Here is a 17374-nt window from a genome sequence, read left to right on the forward strand (position 1 = left end):
GAGAGCCCAGGCTATGTATTTGCCAAGATTGTAGTTGAATGAATCACAAGTGGACAGTATAGGTTGTAGGGGGCAGTCCTGTTTGTGTGGTTTGGGAATGCCATAGAGCTGTGGTGTGCGTGAATCAGTTTTACATAGATAAAAATAAAGATCGTCAGTAATCAAATTATCTTTTTTCATTTGTTATTCTATAAAGTTATTCTAAATAAATTTATTGTGAATTGGTAATTTTAATATGTATATTTTTATTTATAGTTTATTATCATACATTTATTGTAAAGATTGTTTTGCATTGTTAGCTTAAAACATGTATTACCAACCTAAATCTCCTGAGGTGGTTGAATCTTGGGATATATTGGGATTATGGCTGAAAATATTGTCAACAGCGAGGGTACCCAACTGATGAAATGATTCATTCTAGTCTTTACAAGTATACATGTAAGAAAAATATATTTAATTAACAATAATGATGACCAGTTGATTTTTAATTTTACTCTAAGTACCTTGCTTACTCTGATAAGAAGTTATTGTTATTATCATTATGTACATGTATGAAATATACAAGAAAGTTCAATATACATGACATAGGGACTACATGTATTCTATTGTTTTTTAATAAAGTAATGGTGATAAGTATGTCTTATACTTTATAGAATACCAGATTTGTACATTATATCAGGGATTTGATATTTTATGTTGAATGAAGTTTTGCACCTGTGTATGATTTGCAGTTTTTTTTTTTCAGTGAGGTAAAGAAGAAGAAATTAATTAAATAAATCCCAAATTTTTCACAATGTCCTGCTGTTTACTTGATTCTAACCTTGTCAAAATTGAGAAAAGGATAAATGCTAAGCTTCGGGGAAAAACAGTCAGTTTTGTCAGAGAAAAATACCTACGAGGAGATGTTTATTGCCACAGCCCAGTGTGTTTACATGGATGTATTACTGAAACAGGTAATTTTCTTTATGAATGCCTTGTGAAACAATTTAATAGTTATCTATTTTTATTGATCATTGTTTTTTCAGGGCTGTTTAGGATTTTTGCATAGCCATATATATAAATTATGATACACTTAAGACAGAGAGGTTTTAGTTTTACCTGACATGTGCTTTATCATAATTATCTTGCCAAATAAATGAAAATATGGTTTAGATAACAGTGCATCAGAATTTAATGAATCCATCATATTGTTAAATTAAGAAGGTGGTTAAAAAATACTAATTAGTCACTAAGAGAAGCATTTTATAGAGGGATATATTTTCAAAAAAATGGAAATTTGCAGAGTCAAAGTTGTTTGTTGGAGTATTTGACACCAGTCTTGATCTTGGATAATTTATGCAAATTTTTAAGTGATTGAATTAACTCTTCTTGCTGCTATTTGTATTTCAGTATTAAATTTGTTTTCAAAGTCAATGAAATTGAACTTAATTTCTTTACATGTGAAGTTAGTGATTTCCTTTTTATCTATGGGGTAATTAACTGAAACATAAAAATATTATACATTTTATATTCTATTTCAAATTAGATATATCTATGCTAATATTGTGTTGTTCTTTACCCTATACCATTGTAGTTTGTTCCTTTTAATATACCATATGTTTTGGAATATACATATCTATCTTAGTAGCATGATTTTACTACAGATTCAGAGCAGTCCAATATTTCCTGACCTCTTAAAATTCAGGGGCTTAGTCAGTACTGCAGAGTGGAGAGGAGGACTTTCCCCCCAAAAAATATGAACCTTTTCTTTTACACATTGAATTATAAGTGATTTACTTGAAAGTCAAGGGTTTATTAAAAAATTATCAGAAGTGGACCTTTTAGACTTTGCAAATTATTGTAGTACTAGTTTGATGCACACACCCTCTGGCTATGCCCCTGAAATTGATATATACTTTACATGACCTATTTTCTGTCTTTACAGTTTTTGCTCTGACTGTACTTTTATGTAGGACATATAAAATTTAATTAGTGAAGTATGTAACTCTGTTTGCTGTTAGTTATGCAGTAGTATATGTGACTTACCCATGTACCACTTATTTCTGCTTTGACAGAATCATACTAGCATATTGTATCAGACAGATTGATGCTCAAGGAGTTGAGCATCTTTCAGTCTGAACCCTCGCCAGCTTACTAGTGAATAGGGTCAATAGTTTAAAAGATATTCACAACCTCAAGTGTCAAGAGAGTCGCAAACAGCATCTGACAGTTTATGCAGACAAGTTCACTGCACTGCACTGTTGGGCTATTTAACTTTAAAGGTACGTATGATTGAGTGGATATTGGCATTTTTTCAATGAAGCTAAAGGATGTTGGAATCTTGGACATTCTCATATGATAGATATTGATTATGCTGGTCATCAGGCACTGTGAGTTGAAATTTGACGAATGGATGTCGGAAAATTTTGAAATTAGCTCTGGCTTCCCACAGGGATCCCTGATGAGTCCTGTCATCTTCAACGTATAAACAGCACATCTGGTCAACATACAAGGGAGTTGTATAGGGTCTGCAAGAAGCTATCAAAAGTCTGCCAGTGAACTATATCTAACAAAAGTCCATCCAACCAGATAAAGCCGGCTGGATGTTGGCTACAAGATTTCACAAAGACACCTCTCTCTTCACTCTAACATATACAGACAGAAGAGTTTCACATTAGAACTCTGTCAATTTTCTTGGTGTTTTGTTGGACCACAGAAAGAAACAAATTAATCATTTGAGAGATAAATCAGTGAATTCTTACCTTTTTCAAATATGCTGCAAAGTTCAGCAAAGGAGTGTTATCAATCTCTGATGAGAGCAATAGTCATGACCATAGTGGAGTATGGAATCCAGTTTTGTGCATCAGTAGCAAAATCAGGAAACCAGGTTACAAAGGGTGCAGAATACAGGCATGAGAATAGCAATAGGAGAAGCCAAATAAACTCCCTTTGACACCTTGCACTTTTTTGCTTGGTTTTAGCAGCATTACTACAAAGCAGAGGATTCTAGAGAGCCAAGCACCACTTGGAGCAACCACAGCTGTATCTCGTCTACTTCATCAACACTTGAGAGAGAGAGAGAAAGAGGGCAGATGAAGCCATAGATACAAAAACTGAAATATGTCAAGTTCATAGGTCATTGAAACCAAGAAAGATGTAGAGAAGATATGTCCACCAGAAATAATCAAGAGTTTTGAGTGGGTCCACTTAGATGGCATTAAGTTAAAAATTTACTTATAGAAATATTAACACACTGTATGCATCAAAATATTGGACAGTTAGGGTTTTGTGATTGTGTAAATGTTTTCAGAATTCATTTTATGGGTTAAATTGGTTAAATGTTAAAATAATAATATATTGATATTTCTTGTATAATTGATGATTTGAAAATTTAAGATTCATATTTATATCTAATTTAAGGTCTACTAAGCTTGCTGAAAGTTTTATTGGGATTAATATATTGATATTGCAGGTACTATACAAGTGAATGAATGCAGACTACTCACTAAGTTATCATCATATATGTTATCATCTGAGGGACTTAAAACATACAAATATTATAAACCTACTTTTATTTCAAGGTTTTCTGAATTAAACATTAATAATTAGTCTATACATAATTTTTGTTCACTGTTGGGGTTTCTATAATTAGTAGGTTCATAAATTCAGTATAGAATTTTTTTAAAAAGCAAAGTGTAATTTGTCTGAGAATGAGATTGGTACTGAACCTAAATAAACATGATATATAAACATATATAGAATTTAAATAAGACAAATTCCTAAATCATATACATAAAACACCAAAGTGAATAAATTTGTATATTTCTCAAAACATTTTTTAGTTTCAAATCTCAAAATGAAAATGTGCCAGTTAAATCTAAATCAATATTTCTTTCTTTTTTTTTTTATGTGTCAGCCACAAGAATAGGTCATCTTCCGACACAAGCCACACATTATGTAATCCCAGCATTTGACATTATATGCAATTTTCTTGAAATCTTGGAACTTCCAGAAATCAAAGGAATTATCTTTGTGCAGAGTGCACTTAACAGAGTAAGTACATTAATGTTCAAAATAATTTTTAATCAGTTGTATCGATAAGAAAATATTTAAATTATTAAAGATCTCTTATATATATCTCTTAATTTAATTACAAAATTATCAATTTGATATATATATTCATCATCTTTGCCATTATGTGCCTGATACACATCACCCATACCTTGGGTTGGGCAATGAAATATGCCCACCATTTACTTATGTATTGTAATTCAAAGTTATTCCTATCTACATTTACTAGATTTTTGAATTCCTTCCACATTTTTTGACAAAACAATATGAATATTTACATGTAGGTTTATTAAAGTTGGCATGAACATGTAAAGGACTGTTCAAAACAGGTATCTTCATTCATCTTTCTTAGCAACAGGCGAGATTGAAATTTTAAATTTTATCTGTACTAGCAGTTGGAAATGCTTTATTACCAAAAGATTCTTTTTAACTAGATGTCAACAAAAAAAGTGTAAAATAACAGTTGCTCAAACAGTAGCATGTATTGAATATTTATTTGTGACTTTTTTTCATTAAAACAACAAAAAATTGAGAATGTCAAGGTATAAACAGCACTGATAGAGAAAACAGTTGTCATGTTGCATATCTATTCATTAACGTGATGGAAGTGGTGTTTTTAAAAACAAAATGTTTTGATACTATTTTTTTAATAAACATTTGAGATGCTTAACAAAATATTTGGTACCTGGCAATTTGTTATAAAACAAGTAGTAAAAATTTACTTGCACACAAAAGCAAGCATTGACACTATCTTTTGATGAAATATTGCACTAAACTTGTGATTATCGTGATTGCCAGTTATCAAGAAAACTTCCAGGGTCTTTTTTTGGCAGTTATCAAGATAATTATAATATTTTAATATTCTGTAACACACCATAAGTAATTATAAGTTCTTTGATCCTGTAGTTTCAGGTGGTAAATCTAAGTTGGTGCTCACATAAAAACCATATAACCCAAACATTTTCGAAAGGTGGACCTTTCTTCTTCAGGGGCAAACTGAAGAAGAAATGTCCATGTTTTGAAAGTGATTAGGTTGTAGAGTATATATTTTTGTGTTAAACTGATTTTTTGAACCTATGTGTTTTCCTAACATTATAGCTTTAATTTGCATTCTCATTTACAAAGTTGGTACAGTCTTTTGATCTACAAAAAATAATTCATAAATCTAATTATTCTCTAGCAATTTAATTAATGCAATTTGTTTTAAATGCTGTACAGTACTCATTCTATTTCCCTGCCAAGAAACAATAATTGAGTTGAAATTTTAAACAAGTAACAATGAATGCCAACACTTACAATGTTGTTAATGTATAATACTTTGCAGTGACACGTTGATGGCTTTTTAAAAGCAGTTTATAAGTCCTGTGCTAGCATTTCGAAAGAAACCTTTAAAAAACTACTTAAAACTTCAGAAGTAGTCAAGTGACCAATGAGCTATAAAAATTCTTTACTTTGGCACTCTGTATCTTCAGTAATACAATTGTAGTTGAGTAGATGTACATCTAGACAATAAGATGCTAAGTTAGCCTTTGACTCGTACATTTCAAAAATCTCTGAATGAATGCAGTTGAAATAAGTAATAATGTTTTTAACCCCTGATGGGTACCACACTCACTTTGAACAGATTTGTTTGAGCTTTATAGCCTACATGTAGATGTACATACACATGTGTATAGTCATTAGAAAGAGCTCATTTTACACTATAAAGTAATAATGGATATTTTAAAATTGGTGAGCAGTTGTTTTCATAGAGTGCGTGTAACTGACTGTAGTATTGTTGGCTGCTTGATTGACTATAGCACTTATGGTTGTTCTCTACCTAAATATGTTATAGATAAAGATACAGTTTAAACTGTATTTAGGTCTTACTTTTATATTTTAATTAATTATGTATTAGTTATGTTTTAAAATGCATAATTGAAAGTTTAAACATTTTATATATATATATATATACCTCCTGCTTTGCATCAGTTCTCAAGGCTTCCGATATTACATGGAGCATGAGAATTTTGCCAAAGGGTTGCGCATATCTGCCAGAGACACTGTGATATGCCTCAAGGGCACCGTTGACTTGTCTCGAGATGAATAATAAGTGGTAAAGGACAAGAAAGGAAAATAAAACATTAAAAATTAGCTATATATGGAAAGGAAAAGACCTGAAATTATGAATTTAATAAAAGGAAGGTCATTAAAGATATTCTACAAAAAATTAAGAGGTATGTGTTTTTTTTCTATTTCCTAATTTTAATTATTTAATTTCATTGTACATTAATGACAATAGCTAGAGTTAGTGACATGGTAGGGAAAATGAAAAATGTAATTAAACATTTACCTTAAAAAGAACTTTTGGTATTCTTTTTGGAGGTTTTAGAGATTATGCAAATGAAATATGAAAACTATAAGATGAAGAATAGTATTTTTATAATTAAAATGAAAATCACTTTACATTCGATTTGTTAATAGTTTGAATGCAAGTAACTACAATAGATAATTAACATGTTTTTACTAAATACGTTTAATTAAAATAATGTCATTTTTTGTGTACAAAATAACTATGATCTTTAACAAAATCTTACCAGTTTTTGAGAGGACACATTAAGAAATCTCAAAGTTACTGTATGTATTGTTGCACAAGTGAAATTCTTGACACATTTTTCTCAAATTACAAGAGCCCGAGGCAAAATGGTTAAAACTATTCAGAAACTACTGATAATGAATTCATGTGAAACCACTCTGGAACTAGATGCTTTTTAACTGAATTTAATCTATAAAGCTTACAATTTAGTTATTCACCTCTCCATTTCCAATATGATATTTTACCTCATTGCAAGTTTTTGCTTGCCACTAACTGTGATACTTCCACTTATCTCTTCATACTAACATGCAAATGGTTATGCAGCAACCCTCCACCAGTAGGTGTGTGACACTACCCCTATCGCAACTAACGCCCTCCCTAATCGTGCAGCTGTTAATCACTTCTCAGTTGGCAGTCTTATTGAATAAACGTGTTTTTGCTCATGTTTTGATTCACTTATCCACAAGTTTTTTTACTTTCTTAATGTTTCTACTTTAATTTCATTGTTCTTTACCATTTTTGTTCTCTTTTATGGAGAGTTATGGATTATTTTATTTATCTTCTCTCCTCTTTCAATTTCATGAGTTATGCACTCACAGTTTCAGGTGATCACGACTCCAACTGCTGCAGCATAATTACTGCCCACATCCGATGGTTTGGAATCACAATTCTCAGCCCATGCAGTGATAACTCTGGTCTGTCAGGAGTTGACTAGTTTCATGCAACAATCAGAACAAACTGATGATGTCCTATTACAGTTTTCAATGTTTGGGAAGTTTTGGATTTGGACAGCTTTTTCCCCCCTCCTGAATCTCAGTCGCATGTCTTGTCAGGGAACTTGCCTAGACCACTTTCACCTTTTGGTGGCTTTGATTATTCAGTTATGTTATGTTCTTATCTTCAATTTCCTACGTTATACCCATCCCTTTTCAGGGACTAGACTTTGTGTCATTATTTTAGTGTTTCCTCCTTCCCTGTTTATTGGGTCGTTTTGGGGATCATTTGCATTCAGGGGTTGTTATGCCTCAATTCCCACATACTGTGGATGTTCATGCTTTTGACTTTCATGTCATTATTTTAATGTTTCCTCCTTCCCTGTATACTGGGTCGGTTTGGGGATCATTTGCATTCAGGGATCGTTTTGCCTCTATCCCCACATACTGTGGACAATCATGCTTTTGATTTTCATCATTCCAACATTGCTTCTCCCATAGTCAAGATCGAACCCCAATGGCTAGATTACTTTTTATTTTATTTGACTTACTTGGGTCAGGGTTGGGGGCCAGACTCCTTCAATTTGCCCACATGTGGAGGTCCTTGGTGGTTGATCCATGGTTTCTGAAAATCATTTCAGTGAGTCTGATCCTCCACTTCCATTCATCTCCCCAATTGTCTCACAGTCTTGTTTCCTTCCCTCCTCAGGATCCTGTTTTTTGCCTGCCTGATTCATTCTAGGGACCTTTTCCACCTTTCTTTGGATGTATAGCTGCTTCTTGCCTCCTCACAAGACGACTCAGTCCTACATCCTCAGTTTCTTCTCCAGGAAACTGTCATGGTGGGTTGGCTTGTCAAAATGGAGTAGTTTTTTCTCCCACCCACACAATGTTTTGGTTCATCATGAGGTATTTTTCAACTCCCTCTGTTGGGCCCTACCTGCTTCACTTCAGTTGGGAACTATGAAATGTCCCGTATGCAGCTTCTCATCCTCTCCTTTCATCAGTGGGTTTTGATAGACCAATGGAGCCTCTTCCCCCTCCCTTACAGGCTGACTTCAATTGGTGGTTAGATCGGAGCAATACTACCATGGGTGTACCTCTTTCTCCTGTTACGTCACCTTTTATAGATTCACTTCCTGTGGGCTTCTAAGGGCCAATTGGTGATGGTTCACTCCAACGTTTCTATAGTAGTCTCGTACATCACCATGCAAAGGGCACTTGATTGACAGACCTCAGTTTTCAAACCTTGGATCTTCTGTGTTGAGCCCACTGCTGTCCCATCATTTTATTGGCATGTCATAATCCAGGTGTCCTAAATCTAGTCGTGAATTGGCTGTACCAACACAATTCTCCCTTCTGGAGTGGTCCTTGGATCTACCCATTTTTTGTGTTTTGTGTGCTCTGTGGGGTGTCCCAGATTTGGATGCTTTTGCCACTCTTCTCCATACACCACTTTCCCGATTTTGGTCTCCTGTTCCTCATCCTCTGGCAGAAACAGTTGATGCTCAGAGTCAGGATTGGTCAGGTTGGTACCTGTATGCATATCCTCATAATCATCTCCTCCCACATGCCCTTGCCATACTTCAGACCACTGTTGCTTCATAAATATGTTCTTCCCAGACCGTACACTAGTGGACTAACATGAGTAAAGCAGACGGGGATTACTTCCCATCTCTGATGATCCATAGCATTGAGGCTCTTCCTACCATGGACCCGATGGACAATTCCAGATGCCACCAGGTGTTGGTTGATCAACTCCATTGACAGGATCACTCTGTTTTCAAAATAAAGTATCGAGGTCACCCATTTCACTGTCTCTGGTGCTGTGGTCCTCAGGACTGTCCAATGCATTTTTTCCCTCCTTCTTCTAGTGGAGTATAGGAGTCCTTGCCAATTACCAGTTCCTAACTGCTAGGGTGGTAAACCATGGAGGCCTATCCTCCTGGGTGTGCACCAATAGAGAGCAGTATAAATTAAGAAAGCTTTTTTTGTGAGGGAGGTAAGTATCTATCGGAAATACATTTACAGTTTAGGAAAATGTTATCTTTCCATTTATAGGTCTCCATATGCTGAACTTGGATAAACAATATTAACTTACTTTATTGTTTGCTAAGGTACTTTTTTCACACAAACAAGATTTGATGAATCCTTACGATTATAACTTTTTCAAAATATTTGTTATTGAAGGATAAACTATTTCTTTTTCATATCAGACATTTTTTTAAGAACTTGCACTATTTGATCAGCAGGTGTTAAAAATAAAAAAAAGTTAAAATATAGTGTGTAATAGGTGTGAGTCCTGACTTTTTCTTGAACCAAATACATTAACTTAATAATTAAACATATCAATACAAATATGAACCAAACATTTTATGTTGTTTTAGAGTTGAATATCATTTTAAATCACACAGTAATTATTTTGTTAATTTAGAAACTTACAAAAACTTTCAACAATAAAGATAAAATAGTATTCCATTTTGCACCTTAGAAATAAAACTACTTTTAAAGCCATAGTAGAATAGCTAAATGATATGATAATTTTACCATGTAATATGCACTAGTGCATATTTTTATCAGTGGAGTTTTCCTTTTTTTGCTTTTATATGTTTTAGTATGTTTATTATTTTATAATTTATAGTGTTTATTTCATATATTTTGCTTGGATTAGTATGATGTAAGTATTATTTTATGTCTATTTTATGGCTTATTGTGAACACCTTTTTAAATTGTTCTATTTTCACTTGCATGCTGGCTTTGCAAGTACTTTATATATTGTAATTACACTAATGTGCAAATAATTTATTTCCTATGAATTGTAGGTTTTGATTGATATTGGTAAGAGACATTACAAAAAGGCTTTGTCAATCATACGAGATCCTCGGAAAGAATGTGTGGCATTTCTGGATGAACTACATAAGGATACTTATATTGAGAAAGAAAATGGACATGGTTCAAAAGAGATATTACATTGGTAATTCTGAGTCTGGAATAAGTATTTCATATTTGGATAAACAACATTTTATTGTATGTCATTGACCATAAAATAAAAGCCTGTGTTTTGTTTTGTTGGTCATATAGATAAATTATATTTCTTTTACTTGTGAGCACGAAATGAAGATTAATTTTTTGTTCAGAATAAAATGTTTGAAATTGAATTATGTTCTAAATGAAATAACTGTAAAAATCACTTTTACCCCAATCTTTATAATGAAAATCATACAGTAGACTTTATACTTGATTTAAAGTATTAGTATGAAGTGAAGCAGGGTTCTTTCAAAAATATTATTGCTCTAATACCAGTATTTGAGTTATCAAAGACTTGTTCAATCTTAGAATGGAAAAAAAAACTTCCACATTCAAACTTTGTAACTGTTCAAAGTAACTTCCATGTGGATGTACTGCATAACATCTCATTAGCAATTTAAGCACAGTGTGACTTAAGTTGACATTATTGATGCTTATGCAGCATTTTGTATATTTAATACTCAACTGTTATTAGGTTTCTAATGTGAAAAATATGTTATCATTCTGATATTCCATGACCAAAATCACTTTTTGCGCATTCTGCCAGGATTATTGTCGTGATTTCCTAATAACTATCATCATACCTTATAGAATTTAAATTTTATGAATTTTGTTTTTACCTTCAGCATGAGTGGTACCCACATGAAGTATTGTTGAGTAAATTGGTTCAATCCTCTCCCTGTTGAGCATTTGGTGTTACCATTCAATGGGTAAATTGAAACTTTTGGCTGGATGCTGGCAGTGTCCGCTTGGGTTTAAGGAGATAACATGGGGATTTGATTAAAAATTGACTCATGAGTTCAACACTGAAAACTAGATGTTGCATGAAAAGAATCAAAGGGAAAACCATGTGATTAATTTTTAAAATCAGTGGCTAATGTTGTTATAACACACGTACAAAAAAAAATTGGAAATCAATATAGGGCAAAAATAATATGTCACTTTCTAAGTGTTGAATTATAGACACACTTAGCTGTAAATATAATAACTTGTTTGGAAAGATAATTACATCAGACATAAAGGTCCAACAGTCTCATTTACTGATAAAAGGTATTTTGTTATATTTAAAGTCCTTTAAAGACGTATATGATTTGTTAGAAATGCATGATATGTCTATGATTAGTGATTAATTGTGTGAGATCGGATTTTTGTCATTTCATTTCCCTATACATACAAGAAACTTTATTTCAGTTTTTCTTTTATAGTGCAACTTTTAGAACAGCGGTATGGTATCATGAGCATTTGCAAGGAAAAATACCAATTATCATAGTAACAGAGGACCCACAGGTAAGTATATAGTTGTTTAATTTCCAAGCCATTTTTCATAATTTTCTGTAAACTTTCAGTGTCCTGAGTAGACTTTTATCTTTAACACTTCTATTGTGTTATAAAGTTAGTTTCAATTCAGTTTAAAGTGTAAGTAAGTAAACTTGTTTATTATTTGATCACAGTGAAACCTCATTAATCTGAATGCATTTATAATGAAGTATTCCTTCCAGGTTATTGAGACATTTGGATAGTCGAATCAGTTACTTTGAATACAGTGGACACTATTAATAGCATGTGTTGTTCATTGATAAATGTAAGGGTGCAAACTAATAAGGATGGCCATGCATTGATAAACAAAAAACAACAATAAACTTAGCAATTTATTATTGTATATACTGTTAATAATTATGCAAATGGCATAATTAACATTGCTTCTCCCATAGTCAAGATCGAACTCCAATGGCTAGATTACTTTTTCTTTTATTTGACTTACTTAGGTAAGGGTTGGGAGGCCAGACTCCTTCAATTTGCCCACATGTGGAAGTCCTCGGTGGTCGATCCATGGGTTCTGAAAATCATTTCAATGGACTACATAAGTAAAGCAGAAGGGGATTGCTGCCAATCCCTGTCATGCTGCGAGTGACCAACTAGGTATGGTCTGCTTTTCAAAATAAGATTTCTTGGTCACCCATTGCACTGTCTCAGGTGTCAACGTTCATCCAGGCTCTCCATTGCATTCTCTCTTTCCTTTTCTTCTAGTGGAGTATGGGAGTCTTTACCACTTTCCAGTTCCAAGCCATTGTGGTGATTGAGTTCCACAACGAAAGGGCTAGAACCATTCAGTCGAGAGTAGGGCAGTGGTGTTCTGCTGGTGTAGATGAGATGTGGCCTCCAGAGGAGTTTAGCCGTCACCTTACTGGTTAACGTGGTCTTCTGATACCAATTCCACATCCACAGGGATTGAGCCTCAACCTTCCTGGATGGCGTGGCCTCCTGATACCATTTCCACAACCTCAGGAGTTGAGCCATCACCTTATGGTATGGCGTGGCCTCCTGATACCATTTCCACAAACACAGAAGTTGAGCTTTCACCTTGCCAGATGATGTGGCCTCCTGATTCCATTTACACAAACACCGTAGTTGAGCCGTCACATTACTGAATAAGGTGGCCTCCTGATACCATTTACTTACACAAGGAAGTTTAGCTGTCTCCTTACTGGATGATGTGACTTCCTGATGCCATTTACATAAACACTGGAGTTGAGCCATCGAAATTGCAGTTCACCCCTTCAATTGGGAGATCTCATTCTACCCTCGCATGGATGTCGGTACCCTGCTAAGAGGTTTTTGGATTAGAGTGAACCAATCACCATAAGTTCTCACACGAATTGATTCCATGTGATTGACATCCTTTCAATACCAGATGCCAATTCCCAGTTCGATATATCAGTGATTATCATCATGTTACACCCAGAAATCGGTACGGGTCATAATCCCTGATTCTTGGTTTTGAGGTGAAGACTGTATGATCCTCATCTTACCCTCATGTGGATGTTGGTACCCTGCAAGGAGGTTTTGTATTTAGTTGACTTACCAAAAATGGTCAACCATGCCTAATTACTGTACACCTCTCAATTTCTGCACTTATGTCTTACACATTCCACACATGGGCAAAGAGTATACCTGGCTCAGAAGTGGTGCGGTTCCCCTCTTTTGATCTATCTCTCTCATTGTCAGGGGTACCTTCGGATACTTTCGAGGGTACCTCTTTTGTTCTCTCGCACTGGTCCTTCCTCCTTCTCAATGTGGAATTCTAGCTAATCTTGTGAGTGGATGTAAGTACCGTATTGGAAGTTATAATTTTCCTATACTGAAAATGTGTTTCCAATAGGTACTTACTTCCTCTCACAATTCCCACCCTTCCTCCCCACTTCGGTGCTCACACCTTCTGCCAAACTTTGAAGTGAAGGTTCGGTAAAGGAGTGTAGAGGGAGTCACATGCATCACGTGAGCATATCATGCTACTATTGGTTAAGAGATGATGCATGATGATTTGCATTCCAACAGGGGGTGAGTGGAAGGCTTGTGGCATGCATAAAGAAAAAGTTTGCATATAGAGGGCAGCACTGAATGGGAATAGCTAATCTTGTATAGGTAAGTACCTATTGGAAATACATTTTCAGTATAGGAAAATTATAACTTTCCAATGGCCCCAATTTTATTAGTCTTAGAAGTTGTTCTTTAGTTTTTTTTTAGAAATCTAAAAAAATTCGTAATTTTAAAGGGATAGGCACAATGTTTAGGATAATAATGGTCTTTGAGTCATTAATGTAAGTATTTTTAGATAATCCCTTTCATTTTTGTGCATCATTTTAGGGTCACTAATCATTATATAGGTAAGCCTCAAGTGCTGGAGAATTGGGGAACAATAAAAAAGTTCTTTCATTGTTTACTTCCTTTAGTAAGATTGTTCCTATGTTTTAAAAGCATTTATTATGAGTAGCTTTCTATGTGAAACCTATGGTCATTCACTAAAAAAAGTAAAAATAAATAATTTAAGAATAAGCTATTGTACTAGCATTAATGTGAATGTTATTCAACAAGTGTACCAGTTAAAAGCAGACCTGGTGATTAGCATGACCAGATTCTTAATCAGAGAATTTATGATTTACATGCTCTTGATGAAAAATCATGCTCTACACTTGGGGCTATAGATGCATTATACGAGTGGTTATCAACTCTCACTATTTGGCCAGACAAGAGAAGCCTAAACTAGGTACTGTTGACTAGCTGCCTACCATCAGTTCAAAATTTGGGAAAGCCATGCAAAGACAACCCTCTGTAGCTTTGTGCTAAAAATCTACAACAAACAGTTTTAAATTAAATTAGTAGTAGTTAAACTAAATTCATTAATGACTAATCTTTACTTTGGGAGCTTTGTAGTTAATAATTAAAAGAATTATAGATACTTATAAATGAGTGATGTAAGAAATTAAAAAATATAAACATGGTTTTTAATGATCCATTTGGATATTAGAATTTGACAATGAAATTAGCTTTTCAGAATTTTAGTATCCAAAGTAAAATTGACACACTGAGGTTTAAGCATTTTATTTTGCAGGATTGTAAAGTATAACTTTTTTTTCAAATATATATATATATACACACACACACACAGATATCAATGTTGTATTATATTCATACAGGCAAAAGTACCCGTCCCCAGTGTTAGGAAAATTTTAAGTTAATCTATCAATTTATCTGAGCTACTTATACTGCCCACTGCGAAAAGTAATTGTTGAGCATTTCAGTCATGCTAAGAGCCACTCAATAATAACATATGGTAAATCTGTATTTTTATTATTTAAGTTACATCACATAATGTGATTAATTCCAAACAACTTAGTGTAAAATATCCCGCTTGAAAAATAAAATTTGCCATCAACATTATTCATGCCTGTTTCCCCATCATTTCAAAAGTGAATGTTTAGCTTTGCCTGCATGTGCAGCTTTTTAAATGCTGCACTGGAAATGGTCACCATAAACGGGAGTCAGATGAATGCTCAGCAGCACCATGTTTGCATTATGTATAAAATAATACGTCTTACCTATAAATGAACTATATAATTTTTGAAATTGTGTTTTCATTTCATAATTTTATTATTACAGTTATAATTGATTTTTCTTATTTAACCCTTTTGAATCAGGTGATAGAGAAATATGAAAACCAAACTCTTGGAGTTTTTGTAATTTCGTTTCGTAATTACTTAGAAGAGTTCTGGCCTGACTTGGAACAGGTGCTGGATCTGTTTGATTCTTTACAGACAATAGCTCAAACTGCTTCAGAAATTAAAACTTCTGGTAAGTCATTGGGGAGAAAAACTGTTTTTTTTCTTCTACATCATTTATTTTACTAGAATCAGATATTTAACTTAAATGGTTTCATAACTAACTTACTAAATTTTATATAGATCCAACTTCACTCTTTGAGAAAACTTGTGACTTCTGAACATCAATATGGTACATAACTGTGCCACTTGAACTTTTATGTGGAAGATATCATGTCACTGATAGAATTTAACCCTATAACAATAACATGTTTTAGACTGAAGCACGTTATGTAACTTGCTTTAAATTTTGTTCCAGTAATAAAACCAGTGGATAAAATTTTGATAAAAACTTTCATAAAAATATGTAGTTTGAGAAAAAGTAAAATATTTAATTTTAATAATAAAAATTCGTTATGTATTGTAGTTATTTGCACTCGGCCTCTGAATAGTTCGTCTGCAAGGAGATTTTTATTTTTATTATAATAATAATAATAATATTTATTATCTTACAGTTTTCACATTTCAGTTGCATAATCTCTAGAAACTCATAAATGAATGTCAAAAGTTTTTTTAAGGTAAATTTTATTTTCCTTTTCCTCTACCATATCACTAACTGTAGCTATTATCATCAACATACGGTGCTATGAAATGTTTAGAATTAAGAAATGGAAACATATACACACCTTTTAACTCTTCATTGAATAACCTTAAAATATCTTCCTTGGGTCTTATGTTTAATTTCTCGTCTTTATCTTTTCACTTGTAGTTTATTTTTAATGTCTTTTTTTCCTCTCCTGTTCTTTACCATTGATTATTTATGTCAACGGGCAATAGAACAGTATGAACAGCAGAGATACCTTTGCCTCCAACAAAGTCGTTTTATACATGCTTGGTGATGTAAACCTTGCAGAGTGAGGAATATTCCTGGTTATTTTATAAAAATTATTAAACCTTTCATATGTGAATTTTAGAACACAAATAATGCATACTTAACTATAATATATTTAAGTAAGAAACAACTAAGTGCTATCATGAACAAAGCAGACAAAAATAGTACAAGCAATTACATCTACCCAAGAATGACAACTTGGTGCCAATTTCAGAATAACCATTGTTATATTATAGTGTAAAATGAGCTCTTTCTAATGACTATAAATACGTACATGTTGAAAGTACATGTAACTTCTAAGCTCAACTTAAACTATAAAAGAGGTTAACAAAATTTATTTATAGTTTCAACTGCATTCAGCCTAAGAACTTTGAAACATATGTGGCAGAAAGGCAAATAAACTACATTCTTGTCTAGCCTGACATGTATCTGACGACCTCCCTCTGTTTCAAGCTGTAGTTTGCCAAATTAATTTGATCATTGTTTATAGCTCATGCATCATATGACACAAAACTGAGATATTTCATTATTGCTTTCAATGTTGTTTTTTAAATAAAGGATTAAAACTAGGATAACATAAAACTTTGAACTATAACATACTTGCTAATAATAGTTTCATTAAAATACATTGATATTAAAGTAGTTTAATTAGATTTTGAATGTAACTCGGTGACATGCAAAGAAAGAAGTTTAAAAAGTCATTGTTAAATTATAATGGTCTGATTATCAGATAAAGTGTTTTGTGTGAATTGACATTTTATTAGTATTCTCTGTGACATATAATTTGAAATTGAATTTCAGCAATTTTCAAATTTATTGGAACAATTTCCATTTATCATAAAGTATTATAAACTGCTATTAAGATTTTTTATTTCATTTTGCAATATTGTTTTCCATGTTATTGTCCAAGCAACAAACTATATATTTTCGGTTTCCATCAGTGATTCTTCTTAAAACAGAGCAAATGATTGTTGATGTTTAAAGTTGTGTGCTTGTCAGTAGTGCTCAAAAAAGAATATGT

At 33.1% G+C, this 17374-nt stretch overlaps 1 protein-coding gene across 1 annotated transcript in view; it reads left to right on the forward strand.

Moving 5' to 3' along the window:
- Positions 1 to 17374, forward strand: part of LOC106464435 (DIS3-like exonuclease 1) — a 59976-nt gene that overhangs the window by 3013 nt on the left and 39589 nt on the right. Inside the window, exons 2-6 of the mRNA XM_013924576.2 lie at positions 746 to 953; positions 3896 to 4032; positions 10161 to 10312; positions 11571 to 11652; positions 15342 to 15495. Of these exons, the coding sequence (XP_013780030.1) occupies positions 794 to 953; positions 3896 to 4032; positions 10161 to 10312; positions 11571 to 11652; positions 15342 to 15495 (685 nt within the window). The 5' untranslated portion in view covers positions 746 to 793. The remainder of the gene's footprint in view (positions 1 to 745; positions 954 to 3895; positions 4033 to 10160; positions 10313 to 11570; positions 11653 to 15341; positions 15496 to 17374) is intronic.

This window comes from Limulus polyphemus, unplaced genomic scaffold, assembly GCF_000517525.1.
Source record: "Limulus polyphemus unplaced genomic scaffold, Limulus_polyphemus-2.1.2 Scaffold1653, whole genome shotgun sequence".
Lineage (NCBI taxonomy): Eukaryota > Metazoa > Arthropoda > Merostomata > Xiphosura > Limulidae > Limulus > Limulus polyphemus.